General features: G+C 40.3%; 1 protein-coding gene across 1 annotated transcript; it reads left to right on the top strand.

The window, feature by feature from the left end:
* Positions 1-3,305: 3,305 nt before the first annotated feature.
* LOC143635956 (stearoyl-[acyl-carrier-protein] 9-desaturase, chloroplastic) lies at positions 3,306-6,563 on the top strand. The gene is made up of 3 exons (XM_077103662.1): positions 3,306-3,504; positions 4,397-4,898; positions 5,918-6,563. The coding sequence occupies exons 1-3, from the start codon at positions 3,377-3,379 to the stop codon at positions 6,476-6,478; spliced, it is 1,191 nt and encodes a 396-aa protein (XP_076959777.1). The 5' UTR covers positions 3,306-3,376; the 3' UTR covers positions 6,479-6,563.
* The last annotated feature ends 9,628 nt before the right edge of the window (positions 6,564-16,191 follow it).

The following is a 16,191-nucleotide window of genomic DNA, read 5'->3' as shown; positions in this document are numbered from 1 at the left end:
TCATCCTCAGACTGACGGTCAGTCTGAGCGAACTATTCAAACTCTTGAAGATATGCTCCGATCTTGTGTTCTTGATTTTGGAGGTAATTGGGATTCGCACCTGCCTTTGATCGAGTTCTCTTATAATAACAGCTATCATTCCAGTATCGGTATGGCCCCATTTGAAGCACTTTACGGTCGTAAGTGCCGCTCCCCGATTTGTTGGAGCGAAGTGGGTGAAACTCAAATCACAGGACCCGAACTTGTTCAAGAGACAACAGATAAAATCGCCAAGATCCGTGATCATCTGCTGATTGCTAGAAGCCGACAGAAGAGTTACGCAGATCGCAGGCGAAAGCCTCTCGAATTTCAAGTTGGTGATCTTGTTCTCCTCAAAGTGTCGCCCTGGAAAGGTGTTGTCCGCTTTGGGAAGAAAGGTAAGCTTGCTCCTCGATATGTTGGACCATTCAAGATTCTCGCGCGTGTGGGAAAAGTTGCCTACAGACTTGACCTGCCGCCCGCGCTCAGTAATGTGCATCCAACGTTCCATGTATCCAATCTCAAGAAGTGTTTAGCTGACGAGAACCTTCACATTCCACTTGATGAAGTTCAAGTTGATGAATCTATGCATTTCGTTGAGAAGCCTGTTGAGATTATGGATCGCGAGGTTAAGCAAACCAAGCGCAGTCGTATCCCTATCGTGAAAGTTCGCTGGGAGTCCAAGCGCGGAGCCGAGTTTACATGGGAAAGGGAAGATCAAATGAAGATCAAGTACCCGCACCTGTTCTCTGCGCAACCTACTTCGAGATAAATTTCGGGACGAAATTTCTTAAAGTAGGGGAGACTGTAACATCTGCCCCGATCCGACCCGACCCAGGTACCCGTTTCCCTTATCCGATCTCTTTCTTTTATGATTTAATATTTATTTATACTTATATTTTACTTTTAATAATAAAAATATATATTTCCTTCCCGCCTCTCTCTCTCTCTCTCTCTCTTTCTTTCCGCCGTCCCCTCCCTCTTCCTTCTCTCTTTCCGCCTTCTTTTCCCTCTTGTCGCCGTCCCGCCCTTACGCCTTGTTTCCCTCTTTTCTTCTAACTCTTTGCTTATCCTTTGGTTCTTCCCGCCTAAGGATGTCTGCAGCTCCACGCGCCAGACTCCTTACATGGAAGCCTGCGTGAAGACATCTTGTTCCTGCGATGCGTGAAGAGAACTCTTCTCGCAGCGCGCTAAGAATGTATGTTCTTCCCGCAATGCGCTAAGAATGTATGTTCTTCCCGCGATGCGCTTAGAATTCTTGTTCTTCACGCAGCGCGCTAAGGAATTATGATTCTTCCCGCAGCACGCTAAGGATTGTTGTGCCAGCCTTCGCGCTCGCGCACTCAGCCTTCTCGCGCTTGACCCTTTAGTCTAGTCCTGTTTTATCCAGCCTGTATGCTTTTGTGTTGCCTTTTCTTCTGAGCTGTTGACCTAACCTATCTAATGTCTGAATAGTTACTTTCGGCGCAGCATGCGTACCAACCCCCATTGGTTGGTAGAAAAAGTGACTGACATTATCTTTTGAGATCTGCTTTTGCCATGCTTGACCAGTACCTTTATCTGATCCGCCCATGCTTTTTACTGTTCCCTGTCAGCTTTATCTTGCCCCCTGCAGCTGCCATATCTTTTGATATCTTTTGTTATCTTTTGTTTTGTCTTGTTCTGTTTGTCTTGGAATCTTTTCCCTTTTTTTCTGGATTTATGTCTCCTAGGGTTTCTCTATAAATAATAGTATTATTTTTCCTAACACTACACACACAAAACACTTACTCTCTCCTGTTCTCTTGCCCCTTGCTCTCTCTGCCGTCTTCCTCTCTGCCTCCGTCTTCCTCCCTGTTCTGCCCTGCTTTTTCGGTAATATATATATTATATATAATAATTTACTTATTAATTATGCTAACTCATAATCAAGACTTAAAACCAATCATTAAAACAATAATCTTATTTATAGGTTAACTTGTGCTTGTTTAAAGTTGGTTCTTGCTTTATCTTACACCGCATCGTTTATCAAGTGAGTAATCTCGTATCTAATCCCTTTTTGCTTTTAATGTTTTGGGATGTTCATGTGTTCATACAAACTTAGAGTCTTAAACTGTTTATGAACTTTAGTCGCGCAGTATCCCATGTGTTGAGGACGTAGACTTGGCTGTTTATTTGTATGTGTGGATCATTAACCGTCTTGTCGGTCTATTCCGCAGTTTTCATGGTACCATTAGATGAACACGGGAGAACTATCGTTTATGATTTTCTCTTTTGTTACACTTGCACAGTTAGTCTTGTTTGTGAGCTCAATTGTGAGCACTGGCAGTCTTGTCTCTTAGAGTTGGTCCCGATCAGATTACACCCTTGTTGAAAACCAGACATACACATGTTGCGCGCAGATTTATGATTATCTATGTATTGTATTAAACTTGATTTCTCACCAACACGCAAGTGTTTGACGTTTATTTTAACACATGATCAGGTTTGCAGTAGCTGTTTTGGAGCTTGTGGACACGTAGGACGTTTTCACTTTTGGACCTAGAATTAAAATGTATTAAGACAAGTTAATGTTGTTTGAATGTTATAATTTATAATATATTGATTTATGTTTGATTTATGTTCTTTATTTTCCCCGCTGCGCGTGCGCGATAAAATGTGTATTAATAAATATTGACACCAATAGTGTCGCGAGTAATGAAGCAATATGTGGCGCCCCGATGTATAATCCGCCTTTGGTCGGGGTGTTACAGGAATCAGACGAGTACCACGACATTTTTTTTAAAAAAAGTTGAGAAGATGAATTGATTTTGGGTGAAGGTTTGAAGTTGTGGTATAAAAATAAGATGAAATGGGGTATTATATAGGGAAAAAACGTTTTTTTTTTAATTAAATAAGAGCCAACGGCTCTTTGTAATAAAACCAACGGCTCTTTGTCCCTTCCCAAGGCCACTTTACGCTCTCTTCTGCCGCTAACCCCATCACGCCTGCATCTTTTTTCGTGCTAGCGCCCCGTTAGCGCCCTGGTTCGCGCCCCGGTGGTGTGGTGTTAGCGCCTGAGGGCGCGAGCGGAGGGGCTCTAGCGTTCCCGTTGAAGCCCCACACCCCTCAGCCTAATAATTAACAAATAAATAATTATTAACAAAAAAAAGGAAAAAAGTGTAAAGAAGCTAAAACCACAAGGGCAGAATATAAATCCAAATAACCACAGGGTAGGAACGTAACACCGCCCACACACACACACACACACACACACACACACACACACACACACCCACCCTTGTTTATAAACCAACCTTGTGTGTGCTGCTCTCTTGTTCCTCACTGGTTTGTGTGGAGGAAAACCCAAAGCAGCTAACACACACACACTGATACGAAGATGGCGATTCGGATCAATCCGATGACGGCTTTGAACTCGGACTACCGTTCATTCGCATTCACGCAACCCAAACCTATCAGATCTCCCAAATTCGCCATGGCCTCCACTCTCGGATCCTCCACCACTAAGTAATTTTTCTTTCGTATTGCTTTTAATCATTTCACTCAATCCGCGTGTTTGCGGAACGAGTGGTACTGTTGTTAGTTATTTTATCTGTCACACCCTAACGGCACTGATTGCATAGTACACTATTAATAATAATGACAATAACTAATTAATTTATTTCACGTTACTAACAAAAACAATCCATCATACAAACTAGCATTTTGTCTTTCTCAAACATCCAATTCTTCAGCTAAGCTAAATGCATACATTTTAGTAGTTAGGTCTGTAAACGAACACACGAACACGCACATGAACATATAATTGAACGGATTGTTTTTGTCCGTGCTCATTCGTTATGAAAACGGACATAATATGACAAACTTAAACGAACATAAGAGTGTTAGCATAGTTTTGCCCTAAACATTTGAAGCTGATTTTAATTTGGCATTAATCTGGTCCCTAATATATTTGTTAGTTTTACTTAGCTGTCACTAGGCTTATAGTGTTATATTCTATCATTGTCTAGATGTGTTAGTCATATAAAGGTAGTCAATTAGGCTATAATTGATTTGCTTCATTAGATATATAGGTTCTATATTATGCTTTATTTTATTGTTTTAATTTTCTTATCATGTAACGCGTAATCGCCTAATCGGTGAATTTGTTCTTCATATACATATTTAAGAATTAAGAATGTTGCATGTGGTAGTTGTTAATTTGTTATTTCTTTTAATGTGTATAGTCTCCTCAAATAAATCATTGGTTTTAGTTTAGTTTTTTTATTCCCATCACATTAACTTATTTAGGTAGGTGATGTAAGTTGGGACTTTTTGTGGAATTTTTGTCTTGGTAGTTATGTCAACTAGCTGCTTGAAGAACACTCTACTAAGACAAGTCTTTTGTTTTCTTACACAGGGTTGAAAGTACGAAAAAGCCCTTCACTCCTCCGCGAGAGGTTCATCAACAGGTGACACACTCTATGCCACCACAAAAGATAGAGATCTTCAAATCCATAGAGGGTTGGGCTGAAGACAATATACTGGTTCACCTAAAGCCCGTTGAGAAATGCTGGCAAGCGCAGGATTTCCTACCCGACCCTGCATCGGATGGATTCATGGAACAAGTCGAGGAACTAAGGGCGCGGGCTAAAGAGATCCCAGATGATTACTTTGTTGTTTTGGTTGGAGATATGATTACAGAAGAAGCACTGCCTACATACCAAACAATGCTTAATACTCTGGACGGTGTGCGTGATGAGACCGGGGCCAGCCCTACACCTTGGGCTATTTGGACTAGGGCTTGGACCGCTGAAGAAAACAGGCACGGTGATCTTCTTCACCAGTATCTCTATCTTTCTGGGCGGGTCGATATGAGGCAGATTCAGAAAACTATTCAGTATCTCATTGGGTCTGGAATGGTAAGATTATCTGGCTCATCTTAGTTTTATTTACCTTGCACTGTTTCTTGAGGGTGTGCATGGGTCGGTTTGGGTCCGGTTTTTTTCGGTTTTATCATTTGAGCTTGAAATTTTTCGACAAGAAGGTTACTTGGCCTACAAGAGTGAATTTGGGCCTAAATCTTTTTTGTTAGTTAATATTTAGTTGATTATTATACGTTTGGTCCTAAAGTTTTTTGGTTACACTATGTCTTAAATTCTTATAACCACTTAACTTATAACCACTTAACATTCAAAACTAAAAATGAAAATGCATGAACTTGGTTTGGTCCAATTAAACTGAACCGAAATTCGGTTTTTGAGTTTTGAAAACAATTTGGTTTCAGTTTTTAATTTGGGTTCGGGTTGTTTTTTATATTTGGTTTACCATTTGAGCTTGAAATTTCTGGGCAAAATTTTCTCTTGGTCCAAAATAAGGACTTTGGCCTGAATATTTTTATTTAATTAAGATAAATGGATTGTACTATTTATTAAATTTTTTATACTTAACATTCAAAATGAAAATGCATATACTTGGTTCAGTTTGTTTTTTTCAGTTTTAGTTACATGCAAAACCGAATTGAATATTCGATTTTTACAAAAACATAAAACCAAGCCGTCTGATTTTGTTTGGGGTTTGGTTGTTTGGGTTTGGTTTTTTTCGGTTTCATGCACACTTCTTTTCTTTGTCTAGCATGTTGGGTAACGGGTCATTGGTCAAACTGGTAAGATATTCCTTTGGGTTGAAATGGGACTGGTTGGTTACAGTGTGTCTAATTTCTTTTTTTACTTCTTTTATAAATAATTTGCGTGTTAAATATCATTACGATGCTGTAATAATCGGATTTAACTGAATAAACCAATTTAGTAGGTTGTTTGGATTCAAAATGCACTTTTGGTTAACTTATTATCCATATTTTCATTTCATGTATGAATAATGTATGTCTTACATATGGTTACAAGAGAATATTATTACAATAATGATCTAATTATCTTTTCAGGATCCCCGGACCGAAAACAGTCCATACCTCGGGTTCATCTACACGTCATTCCAAGAACGTGCCACCTTTGTCTCTCACGGTAACACAGCCCGACATGCAAAGGAGCACGGGGACTTAAAACTAGCTCAAATCTGCGGTATAATCGCTGCCGATGAGAAAAGGCACGAAACCGCCTACACAAAAATAGTTGAAAAACTATTTGAAATTGACCCGGATGGCACGGTTCTTGCTTTTGCTGACATGATGAGGAAAAAGATATCCATGCCCGCACACTTAATGTATGACGGGCGTGATGATAACCTCTTTGACCATTTTTCAGCTGTTGCCCAACGACTTGGAGTCTACACTGCCAAAGACTATGCGGATATTTTGGAATTCTTGGTGGGCCGGTGGAAGGTGGCGGATTTAACTGGGCTTTCGGGTGAAGGGCGTAAGGCCCAAGAGTATGTGTGTGGACTGGCACCGAGATTTAGAAGGCTTGAGGAGAGGAATTCAGCAAAGGCGAAAGAAAGTGTGAACGTTCCGTTCAGTTGGATCTTTGATAGACAGGTGCAGCTCTGAAAGATGCAATAATAAGTTAATGAAATCTATGCTAGGTGTCTTTTTCGTGTAGTGATGATAAATGTGTTTTGTTGAATTTGTAATGTGTTCGTTTGTTTGGTGGTTGTAAACTTGTTGCGCATATTATAGAACTTGTTATGCCAGTTTTGATGACGGTTATCGTCTTGTTGGTCTTGTTGTGTAGACACTGATGGTGGTAAACCCTGTTTTTTCCGTTCTCGTTTTGAAGGTCTTAATGTCTTAAAACGTCTACGGATAAAGGTTAGGAGTAGTGGTGCACAATCTTGGTTTTTTGCCCACAAGGTTTGGGTTAGAAACAGTTCCGGTTTTGGACAACAAAAGAAAGTCAAAGATCGAAGTTGACCGGTTTGAAACTTTGTTTTGATCTGTTTGGGTTAATATTCGAAACATATTCAATTCGTGGTACTGTTCATACTAGACGTGCACAAATCGGGTTCACCTTGAAAACCTGAACCGGTTCGGAACCGGTTTTTTTTACACCGGGTAGAAAATAACACCGGTTCCAGTCAGGAACCGGATCGGTTCCCGACCCGAACCGATGCCCAGATATGCAAACTTTTAGGAACCGGGTAGGGTTGGAACCGGGACCGGTTATTACGTAAAAACCGGTTCCACCGGTTTTTTTTGAAATTCAAACATTATAGCCGTTAGAAACCGGTTTCAACGGCTATATAGCCGTTTTTGACCGTTGGAACCGGTTTTATTACTATATATAGCTAATTTTCATTCTATAAATATCAATGTATGAGTGTGTACTTGTTAAACCACTTCCAAAACTATAAAACACACTCCAAAACACAATTAAGCTTAAACCGACAACAAATGGCAACTAATGACGACGTTGTTATGGTGATCGAAACAACAAGATGCCCCGATGTTTGGGTTCATTACGATTTGTGTCTAATGACCGACTCACATGAGATGGCACGTTGCAAATATTGCTCGAAGTTTCTTAAAGCAGGGTCCAAATAAGTATTCCCGAATTAAAACGACGGACTTTGTTTTTTAAGTTTTAGTTGTTATGTTTAGTATCGTTTATGTTTTAATAATGTTTGTAATAGTTATTGTTTAAATAAATAAAATGTTCGTCGTTATTAAAAAAGTAACAAAAAAATTAATCATGAGTAACAAAAGTAATTATAATTAAACAAATCAAAACTAAATATTAGTTGAACAAGTTACAAATAATTGTACTAAAACAAATAAAAAAACACAAAAAAAACGCGCCGGAACCGGTTTTTTTGAGTAGGAACCGAACCGGTTACAATTAGGAACCGGGTAGGAACGGGGTTGGAACTGATGGGGACATACAAATAGGAGAACCGGATACGAATTTCGGGTACAAAAATACCCAAACTGGGTATTGGGCCAACCGGGTAGGAACTGGAACCGGTTCCGGTTCGGTTCCACCAGTTAGGTTCCGGAACCGGTTTTTTTGTGCACGTCTAGTTCATACCAGCCTCCACATTTAAAATGTTACATTATATACAGATTGAGTTTTCATCAAGGGATAATGTTTAAGCCACATACATTTAGTGTAACCTGAATATGACCCATTAATTCATTTATCTATATTTGTCAAACGGTATAACCTGAATATGACCCATTAATTCATTTATCTAAATTTGTCAAACAGTTTGGTACGTAAATTACCTACCACTACTCCTAATCTCCTGTCACAAAGAAAACCAGCCGCTGGTAAAAAAAAAAACTTAACGATGTTAACTTTTTTCCAAATTTCAAGATGGTTTTTAGGGCTTTCGATTAGACGGATGATACGATTCGATTGATATAAAACTTAGCTCGAAACGATGCTATGGACAACTTAATTTTTGTTAACTGGAAGTTTAAACACCACTTCCAAACACCCAACTTGAAGCAATAATTAAGCCGTTTGGAGCATTGTTTCGAGCTAAGTTTTACATCAATCGACTCGTATCATTCTTCCGATCAAAACCCATAAAAATCAGTTTGAAATTCAGAAAAAGTTAAATGCCGTTATTTTTTTTTAACGGAAGATCACTGTGAGTCTGAGAGCCATTTTTTAAAAATTCGGGACCGTTAGTGGTGATAATGACAACTGAAATAATTACAGACCAATAATCTTTAGTTGGGATTATTAAATTCCAATAAACCAAAAATAAAAGACAGAATTACAAATTTTGTCCTTTAAAATAAGACGAATTACGGTTCGTGTCCTTTTCTAAGTTTCCTTGCAGGCGGTGTACTTTAAACTTTTTTTTCCTACAAGTTTTGTCCTTTACGCTAACTGGGTTAGAAAAAGTCGGTTAAGTATGACATGTGCCAGACATGTGATGGGCATAATTGTAATTTTAATAGGGGAATGTATTATATACTATATTCATTTTTCAATCCACCTTTCCCATTTCACCTGCACTTCATCTTCCCGGCCAAATTCAAAATCCCCAAATTACACCTTAAAACCCTATTTTTTCAATTCACCTTACTCACTTCAAATCCTCCAAATAATCAACGCAAATCCAACCTAAACCCCAATATTTAACCTTAATAAAAAAAAGAAAAGGAATAAGATCAAAGGAATGGCCGCGTTACCCGACTGACCATCCACCTTTTCTAAGTTTCCCGTGAAATGGGTTATCGAGTATAGTATAACCCGGAGCGTAAGACGTTACTGGTAGTGAAGTTTTGAACTGTCTTTTGAGTGGTTCGTGCATTGCGTCGACGTCGTTGTCGGATGGGACGGGGTTGTGTTATTTGAAAGTACCGAGTTTCGTGAGTGGGTACCAGTCGCCTGCGCTCCCGAGCACCTCGTTTCTTAAGGTGTGTGGGCCTGTGACGCCGGACGCGGTTAGCAATTCGGATACGAGTACGCGGTGGAAGCTTAGACCGTGAGTCGTGGTGGTGGTGGTGGTCGGTACTCTTATTGGGCTGGTGGCTACCGAACTTGGGTTATGGTATTGGTGCTGTAGAAATAGCCCGAAACTCGGGGTGTTATCGGCTCAATACGCGTTACTCGAGTATGCATCTGGTGCACCGGTCCAGTTTTCATACAAGGACCTTCAACGGGCCACGAAAGGGTTCAAGGAGAAGCTTGGAGCCGGTGAGTTTGGTGCGGTTTACAAAGGGGTGTTAGCCAACCGAACCACGGTTGCGGTTAAACAACTTGAGGGAATCGAGCAAGGCGAGAAACAGTTCCGTATGGAAGTCGCAACGATTAGCAGCACGCATCATTTAAACCTCGTGAGACTCATTGGGTTTTGCTCTGAGGGTCGTGAAGTTTTGACCGGGGGAGTATAGTATCGGTGGGGTTATCGAAGGTAGTCCAGATTGAAACGGTGTCGTTTCGGAGGACGAGGTTGCCGGAATCGGTGAGAGTAGCGGTGGTGGCCGGAATTTATGGTGATGGTGGTGGCTTAGAGAGAAAGAAGAGAGAAAGAAAAGAAAATATATATAATACATTCCCCTATTAAAATTACAATTATGCCCATCACATGTCTGGCACATGTCATACTTAACCGACTTTTTCTAACCCAGTTAGCGTAAAGGACAAAACTTGTAGGAAAAAAAAGTTTAAAGTACACCGCCTGCAAGGAAACTTAGAAAAGGACACGAACCGTAATTCGTCTTATTTTAAAGGACAAAATTTGTAATTCTGTCAAAATAAAAAGATAATTGAATCGGGCTCTATTTGTGTGCTCATCGAAGTGACTAGCTGAATCAAGGATTATTTTTATTATTAAATATATTTTTGAAAACCAATAAGTGCACAAATGGTTAATTAGGGACTTCGATCTGTTAAGATTACTACCATTTAAGTAAAATTTTATGAAAAAATGATAGGTGTTGATTAGCAAATATTTTAGTATCTTCAATTTTATTATGTTTTGTGAACAAATGAGAGTTTTTTTCACCAAGTACAAAAATGAATTTTCACAAACTTTATACATAGTTATTTATATGTAACTTTACTTGATATAAATGTTAACTATTTCGTCTGTATTCATTGTGAGAGCTTTGCAACAAACTAAATAGCGATCAAAATAGAGCTAAGATGAATGAGAGAACGGTAGTTGAAGTTGAATGCTTGAAATGTTAAAAATAGAAACTTATACCAAAAAGACCATTCAAATGAATATAACTTGGGATGTGAGTGGTGAAGACCTTCAATTCAAATCGGAGCACGATTTGTAAAGAGGGAGATTGACAAACTTCACTACCCAAATCACAAGTTATTAATAATTTAAATAGAAACTTATAACATAAGAGTGCTCTTTCTTATATAAATCACTAGGTTAGGTACCCGTGTGCTACACGGGTTAAATAATTAATACAATGAAAAATACATAAAGATGTTCACTAAGTGACACAATATAATAATAATAATAATAATAATAATAATAATAAAAAAAGAAGTTTCTTAGGCGTTCAAGTTCAAACATTTAAGATACGTTTAAATCATCACCTTTACTTTGAAAAGCAATGACACAGACCATAGAAAAGTATCACAATTTAACAATATCATATGCATGATATTTATCATATATATAATGTAAATCCATCCCGGAGAAAAAAGATGGATCGGAGAGCCTTTTTTATGTGATTTCTTATTCATATGCAATTCTTAAGAGCATAAAAAGCTTTGAATATTCCAATCTAGATATTAAAACATGATGATAGGTTATGATAATGATTTACTTTTAACACTTCTCATAACACAAAAAAATAATTGCTCTTGATTCTAAAATCCAAACAGATACAAGACCAACAAATTTTATATTTAATAATCAAACAAAAATACACACAAAATAACCAACCCATGTCTTGCAGTTGGGCCATCATTAATCCAATAGGCCGAGTTCGTGTGTAACCTGTTATTTAAAGGTCCTCTTGAGCACGTTTGCATGTCTGGGCCATGTGAATTGATTGTGTAAAATCCGTCACAAGATCCACATTTACAAGCCTGTAAAAGACAACGAATTGCGTTAATCGGTTTTTTGACCCGTTTACTAAAATGCATGTCGATTTGGAATGAAATATGTTGTTTGACCTATAATGTCGAAGTGTAGCACAATGTATCCTTTGGACTTTAAAAGTCAAACCATAGTTCCTACTTATGCTGCTAAACTTACTTATTTCTACATTGTGGGAACCTTTTTCGTCACCTCCTGCTCCTACATATGAAATAGTACACACAAGTAAACCAAAACGCTAAAAATCAGAAATGCTCATAACAACTAAAACCTAATCTCAAAAGCAAGAATGAAAATATTATGGCAAACACAACAATTATGCACACACGTTAATAACACTCTATGATGACCATATAACTAAATTATATATACATCTAACCAATATAATATAAAGGAATTTCACTAAAAATTCAATTAAAATTTTTCATTAATCTTTCTAAGGCCGCCAATTTCACTAAAAATCCCTATCCCTCACAACTGATCACGTTTGGTTTTCAGCAAGTTATTGAATATTGCATGTGCTCCAAGTGAAAAAACCAAATAACATAACATCACAAGCCTAAACTTACAACTACACAACAGTTAAAAATTTATAAAATCATAGATGGGTGGGATGGAATTATGAATGGCTTTCAAAGCAAATCACATATACTAAAAAGGTATTTGAATATCCAAATATTTGGATAAACCTTTTTTTATACTCTCATAAGAAAATTCGTGTTCATGTTCATCTAATGAGACATAATCATATCCTAGAATCAAATCAAATAGAATGAATTAGAGAAGATTGCAAGCCTTTCTTATCGAAGAAGATTGCAGATTCACAGAATGGACAACGATTAGGATTTAGAATCCTTTCTAATTTCTGAAATAGAACAGAATTTAATACAACCTTGATTATCAAACGCCAAGGAAGAATCAGACGAATGGTAACAGATTGAGAGCGATTAGGGTTAAGATCGTGGTGATAATAATCTTATCACAGACGATTACGGTTCATCGATTGAACCCGGATTAAACTCATAACTCAATTGTATCCCGTTTATTGTTGAATCTGGCGGCTATTAGGAATCAACGATGAGGAATTTCAATCAAACTCATTTTTTCACAAAACATAATAAAATTCAAGATACTAAAACATTTGTCAATTAACACCTATCTATTTTTTATAAAGGTTTACCTAAATGGTAGTAATCTAAATAGATCGAAGTCCCTAATTATAACCATTTGTGCACTTATTGGTTTTGAAAAAATATATATTTGATTTAATAATGAATATAATCCTTGATTCAGCTAGTCACTACGATGAGCACACGAATATTGATTTGATTTTATTTATTTTTTCATGTAAATTTAAAATTCTGTTAGCGATATGATGAAACTGGACATCATGTATGGTTCTCAACTCGAGCTTGGTTGGTTATTGAAGAAACACTAACCGGACCCCGGACAGATTACTGGTAACCTGGGGGTTGGAGAGATGTTTCCCACGAGGGGTTAGACCCTTGGAAGATGGTTCTTCTGATAACCTGCAAAACAGACACCGTGAGCTCGTCACTGAGAAGGGGGGGGGTTCCTCCTTGTGACCACCATCCGGCGTGAGAATCAGACTAGATTGCTCTTTAAATATAAAAGTATATTAAGAGATTGCTAGAACAGATATCAGGTATAATATGATGATAATGTAATAAGATGATGATGATGATGATCATACCATTTGTGGTATTTATAGCCGAATGTAGGTTTCCAAAGAGGTATGGCCGGCTGCAACAGTGTTCCTGTTCCACCAACAGTAGCCTACGCACGTGCCCTGCTGGTAGTTGGTGGGTAGGTAGCGGCTGATAGTGACCAGGCCTGCTGTATACTATTCCTGTTCCACCAACTGACGGCTACGCACGTGGTATGGCAGTAGTTGGTGAGTAGGCAGCGGCTAATAGTGATACAGTACAGGAGCATGCTGCTCGCCATACTGTATCAGTGAGCTGTCGTATCTCTGATCAGATCTTTCGCCCATACCTCGTCAGGTACAGTAAAAGATCCTTCAGTATACGGACTGGCTTATTTGGGCGGGAGTATTCCCCCTCCCGCCTCTGTGCGGGATTGCTCCCGGCTTGGCTTATTCCTTCATGTGACACTGAATGATCGAGAGCTAAGTGCCTTGTGCGTGTAGCCATGCTGCGCGGGTGGCCTTCCCTAATGGCTTGTATCCGAGGCTGCGGGGACAGGCGGAGTCCTTCACCATTGGGAGGCATTTCCTGCGGGACCAGCTTGCGTACTGCGCGTAAGGACGTCACGTCTCTGAGCATGGTTGGTCCTGCGGATCCAGTTGGTCTCTGCGCAGACGTCCCTGTTTAAGGTGAGTCTTGCGGGTCCAACTGGGCTCTGCTGGGACCTACCTCTTCAAGTCCCCCCAGTCCAATGTTCTTCTCATGAGTGTTTAATAAAGTGAGGTGAACTTTTGGACTTGAGCAAAGGGTTTTGAAAAGGGTTTTGTAAGGTTTTCCATGGGGATTCTTTCCGCGGAAGTCCTTGTCACTTGCAGAAATGCCCGAGTTTCCTGCTTGGTCTTTGGGTATGATGCGGGTAGGTCTGTAACCTCCTCGCAAGTCAGGAGCATTGAGTCCCAGTTGTATGTATTTTCCATGAGGTTTTGGTAGTTTTGAACATAGTGATCAATTATGTTAAGACCACCAATTCCATCCTGGAGCTTCAAACAACGTAGTTCTCGACGTTCCCGCTATGCGGGGATGTTATTTCCGTTTCCGCAAGCATTGCCCAGAAGATCCTTCTTGGTTTCAATTCCCAGCGGAGCGCTAGGTATGTGAAGGGTTTTGCCTTAACACTGTACCTGCGCTCGTCTTACGGTTACTTTACTTCCAAGGTATTCCTGGCGTCAATTCCCTGCGGGTGCTAGGTATGTGAAGGGTTTTGCCTTTACACTGTACCCGCACCCGTCTTATAGTTACTTGGTTGCCAAGGTACTTGGCTTCAATTCCCTGCGGGTGCTAGGTATGTGAAGGGTTTTGCCTTAACACTGTACCCGCATCCGTCTTACGGTTACTTGTTCACCAAGGTTTTCTTGGCTTCAATTCCCTGCGGGTGCTAGGTATGTGAAGGGTTTTGCCTTAACACTGTACCCGCAGCCGTCTTACGGTTACTTGTTTGCCAAGGTTTATTTGGCTTCAATTCCCTGCGGGTGCTAGGTATGTGAAGGGTTTTGCCTTTACACTGTACCCGCATCCGTCTTACGGTTACTTGCTTTCCAAGGGGTAAGGGGTATTTTCCAGCTTACTTTTTAATATTTTCGAATTTTGAATTTTGAAATTCGAAGAGTTGGTGAAAAGATAACAGTCCAAACCTCTGAAACGTCGTGCGACGGTTTCTTCTGACTGTGTCAGGACGTGCAGGAAGTTATGGTGACGTGACAGAACATGGTCATTCCAGTCGCTTTTTCAGGCGCGTGGGCGCGATTTTAAAGGCGCGTGGCCGCGAAATTACTGGCATACGTCCTTTCAACAGCTGTTGCCAGCTTGCTTTTTGCCACGTGTCATAGTTTCATTGCACATTCGATTTCTCTCTCCTCCGCATTAAATTCACCGCATTAATTGCGATTACTATATAAAGGGGGAGAGGGTTATTTGCAATTCACACTTTTAACTCTTCTCTTCATCTTTAAGGCGATTTCCGGCGAATACTCCTTTATTCAATCGAGCATTCTCTCGAAATCGTTCTCTTCTCTCTGCAAGATGTCTTCTCGTGATGCTGAAGCTATAGCCGATGACAGGGGTACTGCTGGCGAATGCCAGTGTGCTCTGCCCGGCGATCAGTACCGGTATGTTGTCAGGAAGTTCATGCTCGATCATCTCGAGCCTGAGTTTCCTGAATCCCACCAGACCGTGTACGATGCCCCCAGAGGCAAGATCGGGGTTTATGCTGCATTTTTTGTCTATGGGAATCTTAGATTCCCATTGACAAAATTTGTTTACCGTGTCCTTGAGAGGCACGGTGTTCATTTGACCGAGCTGCACCCCATGGCGATCGCCAAGATTCGCCATTTTGAGTGGGTGTGCCGGATTTTGGGCATCGAGCCCCATGTGGACCGCCTGATGACCTTCTATACCTGGAGGTGCATCCAGGGGTGGTACACCTTGACGACCCGTATTAAGGGTCTGAAGATTTGCGACACCGAGCGCAGTCTTCGCGCGTGGAAGCAGGAATTCTTCTACATTTCTGCCCGCGCCATCCCCCTTGCCATGAAGTTTAAAAATGGCCAAGCGATACCGAGCCTTCACGCCCCCAACTACCAGGAGGCGGAATGGTTTTCGAATATATCCCGGATCCAATCTCCGGTTTACCGGTTTGCGGAGTCCGGGATGGTCATGTTAGGGATGAGCCGGGTGTGGAAGGATGCGTCTCAGGTTCCCATCCTTCTCGAATACGGTTTGAACTCTATTCCCTATGGTATGTCTTGTCTTTCTTTTTGATACGCGTTTGTCTTCTAACTGTTTATTCTTTCAGAGGGAAATGATTTGGAGTCGCTTCTGTACCCGCGGGAAACCGACGGTCCTGCGCGGATGGGTACTCGTGCTCTGGACGAGGGTGAGTTGCCCATCCTGGAGCAAACGGCGGATCGGTTTGTGGAGGTCTATCCGCTGGGCCACGAGATCCTGAGCCACCGGCGGCCAGGTAAGGCGATATTCTTTCCTCAATCCCTCAATGCTGTACCCGCTGCTGGAATTC

Source organism: Bidens hawaiensis, unplaced genomic scaffold (genome assembly GCF_021521415.1).
Source record: "Bidens hawaiensis isolate Kalapana, Puna unplaced genomic scaffold, B.hawaiensis_p1.1 tig00007743_1, whole genome shotgun sequence".
Lineage (NCBI taxonomy): Eukaryota > Viridiplantae > Streptophyta > Magnoliopsida > Asterales > Asteraceae > Bidens > Bidens hawaiensis.
Note: the sequence above shows the minus strand (reverse complement) of the source record. Positions and strands in the feature narration are given on the sequence as shown.